A 5,000-nucleotide genomic window follows, 5' to 3' on the forward strand; every position below is an offset into this window, starting at 1 on the left:
GAGAAGAAGAAGAAGAAGAAGAAGAGGAAGAAGAAAGAGACGAAGAGGAAAAAGAAGAAGAAGAAGAAAAATGAGAAGACTAAAAAGAAGTTGATGAAAGAGACGACGAAGAAGAAGAAGGAGGAGACGAAAAAGAAGAAGAAAAAGAAAAAGAAAAAAAGAAGAAAAAGAAAAAAACACTCCTTCACTCTCTACCCCAATACCTACTCGCCAAGTGCCACTACGAAGAAGAAAAAAAGAAGAAACAAAGAACGAAGAAGAGAAGAAGAAGGAGAAGAAGAAGGATAAAGAAAGAAAAAGAAGAAGGAGAAGAAGAAGAAGAAGAAGAAGAAGAAGAAAAGAAGAAGAGGAAGAAGAAAAAAAGAAGAAAGAAGAACAAGAAGAAAATAAAAAAAAGAAGAAAGAAGGAAAATAGAAGAAAAGAAGAAGAAGAAGAGGAAAAGGAAGAAAAAAGAAAGAAAGGAAAACAAACCACGGCCTCCTGCACTGCCCACCCCAATACCCACCCGCCAAGTGCCACGACTTCCTCCGCCCGTAGCGCGCGCAGAAGGCCAGGTCGTCGGTGCGGTCCGCCTCTTTGCCCACGAAGGGCGTGGACAGGGCGTCGGCGACCTGGGGGGAAGAGGGCACAAGACGTGCTTAGTTTCTTGTAGACAAGCACGCACGCACTCACTCACTCTCTCTCACTCACGCACTCACTCACTCACTGTCTCTCTCTCACTCACTCACTCACTCACTCTCTGTCTCTCTCTCACTCATTCACTCACTAACTCTCTGTCTCTTTCTCTCTCACTCACTCACTCACTCTCTGTCTCTCTCTCACTCACTCACTCACTCACACTCGAGATGTAATCTTTTGTCTCAATAAACTTGTCAAAGTAAAAAAAAGTCTCTCTCTTTGAGTGTGTGTGTGTGTGTGTGTACATGTGTGCGTGTGTGTGCATGTGTGTGTGTGTACATGTGTGTACATGTGTACATGTGTGTGTGTGTGTGTGTGTGTGTGTGTGTGTGTGTGTGTGTGTGTGTGTGTGTGTGTGTGTGTGTGTGTGTGTGTGTGTGTGTGTGTCTGTCCGCGCGCGCGTGTGCGTCTGCGTCTCACCTGGCCAATGAGCAGCACGACGCCCGCCAGCGAGTTGTTGAAGAGCAGCACGTGGTGGAAGTAGATGAGCAGGTACGTGAACCACATGGCCGAGCACAGGTCGTTGAGCACGTGGCCCACGCCGTAGCCGAACCTGGTACGGAAGGTCAGGCCCGCCATCTTGGATTCTGCTTCGAGGGCTTGTGGGTACTCTTGTGATTACTTGCGTGGGAGGGGAGGGGAGGGGAGGGGGCAGCGATTACTTACAAACTGATGTATTTTCAGTTTTTTTTCCAATACTTTTTTTCTTGTATGTGGGTAAGGTTCCTATGTTTTGTTCGTTTGTCTTTTCTTTCACCCTTTTTATTTCCTTTGGGACCGGACAACGATTCACTACCGGAAGCATAAATTCAAGTAAAATATATCACATATCATTTCTAAGTATCGTAATAACTGTGTTCTTTGCGACGTGCTCTTCACTTCTACAAATACCATACTTGTTCCGCGTCAAGAAAAAAAAAACATCAACCGTAATGACGAATAAATTAGAATATAATCCGATGTCTTGGAAGATCAGGTGGAAGAGGAAGTCCCTTTTCTCAAGCCACCAAACACGCCCACACCTGCAAAGAAAAGACAATAAACAATAACATATCAATAAAGTACATCCATGTTCTTAGGATTAAGCATTGACAATCAATACATAAATGATTACAAGGTCTAAATACTTATTTAGACCTTGAGCGATTAGGCCCTTGGAAACCATGGAGAGCCCCGTGCTTTCAATGAGTCCACAGCACCCTGCGTCGAAACCATACACCCGGGCGTTCATTACAGGCACACGTACACGCGCACAGATTCACATACATGAGCACACCTAACACACCCACAGTCCACGACATCTAATCCGCGAGGAGGCCCCCATGCCACGATTCGCTGGTGCTGTGTAACTTTCAGCGCGAACTATTAACATATCTGCGCTGTCTCTCTCTTCCGGTTTCTTCATGCTTACGTTTCTGCAGCTCTCTTGCTCGACATCTCTCTCTCTCTCTCTCTTCTGTCATGTCTCGCTTTCTCCATCCTTACGCTCTCTTCTCTCCCTGTTTGTCTTCTTGTCTCCTCTCCACATTTACCTTCTTCTCTTTTTTTCTCCCTCTCTGTCTCCCTGTCCCCTCTCTCCCTTTCCCTTTTCTCTCCCCTCCTCCCTCCAACCTCTCCTCGCCTCACGACACGCGCAACTGACATGACAACTTGCCTCGTGTACACGACATGCACTCGCTCTCCACTGCCAAGGACAGCACGACCTTGACGCTGCCCCCACGACTCCGCTCCAGTCGTCGCCGAGATACAGGGCATCAAGAGGCAGCAATCGGCGGTCGTCTGAACATACACATGCGTACACACTTTGAGAGGTTAATGGTTTATGAAGGTATGCAGTTATGAGATGAGAGGATGAGAGGATGAGGGAGAGCGCTTGGGAGCTATGGAGAAAGAAAGGGAAAGGGGGAGAGGGAGAGAGCTTGGGAGCTAGATAGATAGATAGATAGATAAGAGAAAAAAATCACCTTGCCAGTCTTTATCAGTCAGAGGCACAGACAAGCAAAGACCCGGGTTTTCTCTCCCATGTTTTATTAGCGCCATCCTCCGCAGCGACACCACGTGATAAGAACCCAAACAGCGAACTCGCGACCGACCGACCGACCGACCGACGGACCGACCGACGGACCGACCGGCCAGCCCCCCTCACATGCCCCTTGTCATTTCCATCTCTCGCGTCCCTCTTCTCCGCGTTCCCTCCGACACTCCCACATCACCCCCCCCCCAAAAAAAAAAAAAAAAAAAAAAAAATCCACAAGCCCCCTGATTCACCGTTTTCTGGTCACGTGTTCGGAGCTTACTAGGAAAAGTGATGTTTTTAACCCGTGACGACAACCGGGGCGGATCCGCTTTGTCGGCTATTGTTTGTCTCTCGTTTTCTTTTTTTTTTTTTCTTTTTAGGGGAGACTGCGTTGAATCTAAAAGCGGATGAAATTATGCAATTCAAGATGATAATTACCTGCAGGGCTGGTGATGATGATAATGATGATAATGTTCATGCTGACGACGATGGTAATCATTAACTCCCCATGACGATGAGGACGACGACGACGAAGACAATAAACGATATAATCATTATTACCATTACGGTGATGGTGATGACGGTAATATAACCACCACATATAAAAGACTGTTTCTTTCAACACCAAGACCTCTTTTCAGGAATCTCGACGAAGGTCACGAGATCATGAATCAGCGTCCGGTAGTGTATTTCTTTCTTTCTTTCAACGGCGCAGGAATCCCAATTGAAACGTGAAAAACAGTGCAATGGTTGGGGGGGGGGAGGATGGGAGGCAGGGAGGGAGGAGAGGGGGAGGAGAGGGGAGAGAGGGAGGGAGGAAGAGAGGGAGGGAGGAGGAGAGGGGAGGGAGAGGGGAGGGAGGAAGAGAGGTAGGGAGGAAGAGAGGGAGGAGAGAGGAGAGGGAGGGAGGAAGAGAGGAGGGAGGGAGGGAGGAAGAGAGGGAGGGAGGGAGGGAGGGAGGGAGGGAGGGAGGGAGAGGGAGGGAGGAGGAGGGAGGGAAGGAGGAGAGGGAGGGAGGGAGGAGGAGGGAGGGAGGGAGGGAGGGAGGGAGGGGGAGGGAGAGAGAGAGAGAGAGAGAGAGAGAGAGAGAGAGAGAGAGAGAGAGAGAGAGAGAGAGAGAGAGAGAGAGAGAGACAGAGAGAGAGAGAGAGAGAGAGAGAGAGAGAGAGAGAGAGAGAGAGAGAGAGAGAGAGAGAGAGAGAGAGAGAGAGAGAGAGAGAGAGAGAAAGCAACAAAAAAGGACAAGAAATGACGATAACCAATGCACCCGCCTCACACACACACGTAAAACATTACCAAACGCCTCGTGAGACAAGGACTACTGAACTTTCCACCCCAAAATTATAATCCTGCTTCCCTCACCCCCGACACACACTTACACACACACTTACACACACACACACACACACACACTATGTAACGAGAATGTACATACAAAGCGCATTCCTCCACCAACGCTCTTGCTTCAAAAAACGCATGTAAGCGTACTGTGTATATATGTCTGTCTGTATATATATATATATATATATATATATATATATATATATATATATATATATATATATATATATATTTAAAGAATGCATTTCCTTGCAGATCTCATTTTCTATGAAGAATCACACTGACAATGAATCGTTTTAGCTCCATCCTCGACCCTTGAGTCTAAAATCTTGCTTCAAACACATTTACGTGTACCACATACATACATACATACACACACACACACACACACACACACACACACACACACACACAGTGTGTGTGTGTGTGTGTGTGTGTGTGTGTGTGTGTGTGTGTGTGTGTGTGTGTGTGTGTGTGTGTGTGTGTGTGTGTGTGTGTGTGTGTGTGTGTATGTGGGTGTATGTGTGTGTTTATGAATGGACTTCCTTGCAGATCCCATTTTCTATGATGAATCACACAGACAATGACTCCTTACAGCTCCATCCTCGACCCGCACGTGGATCATGCTCGAACCAAAACCTGAATCAAATGGTTCCTTTGCGGTGGCCAATTCACCCATGAATTTTCACAACAAAACTTTTACTGCTGTTTGCCTTAACTGAGTGACCAACCATTTCAGCTAAAAATAGATACCTGTGTTATTAAATAGACGGAGCCGACGATAAGGTTGAATTAATCATTAACCATAACATCCAAGCTATGAACCGTATTCGTAATTGCTGGTCACTTCTGTGCACTGTTTCTACTCAGAAATTGTCACCGGCGGCGTGAAGAGCGAAACACGAATCGGCGTCCGCTCCTCTGACGACCGCCGGGTGCCACGGGCGTTTATGCGAATGAAAC

The 5,000-nt window shown here is 47.0% G+C and overlaps 1 protein-coding gene across 12 annotated transcripts in view; it reads right to left on the reverse strand.

Moving 5' to 3' along the window:
- The window catches only part of LOC113801235 (major facilitator superfamily domain-containing protein 12), a 27,402-nt gene that overhangs the window by 12,708 nt on the left and 9,694 nt on the right, over positions 1–5,000 (reverse strand). For 10 of the 12 annotated variants that reach the window (XM_070133967.1, XM_070133969.1, XM_070133971.1 and 7 more), the window contains 2 exons: positions 1,100–1,701; positions 507–612 (listed from right to left, as the gene is read on the reverse strand). In XM_070133967.1, the coding sequence (XP_069990068.1) occupies positions 507–612; positions 1,100–1,258 (265 nt within the window). In that variant the 5' untranslated portion in view covers positions 1,259–1,701. The other 2 variants (XM_070133963.1, XM_070133964.1) reach the window with 2 other exon arrangements.

This window comes from Penaeus vannamei, chromosome 19, assembly GCF_042767895.1.
Source record: "Penaeus vannamei isolate JL-2024 chromosome 19, ASM4276789v1, whole genome shotgun sequence".
NCBI lineage: Eukaryota > Metazoa > Arthropoda > Malacostraca > Decapoda > Penaeidae > Penaeus > Penaeus vannamei.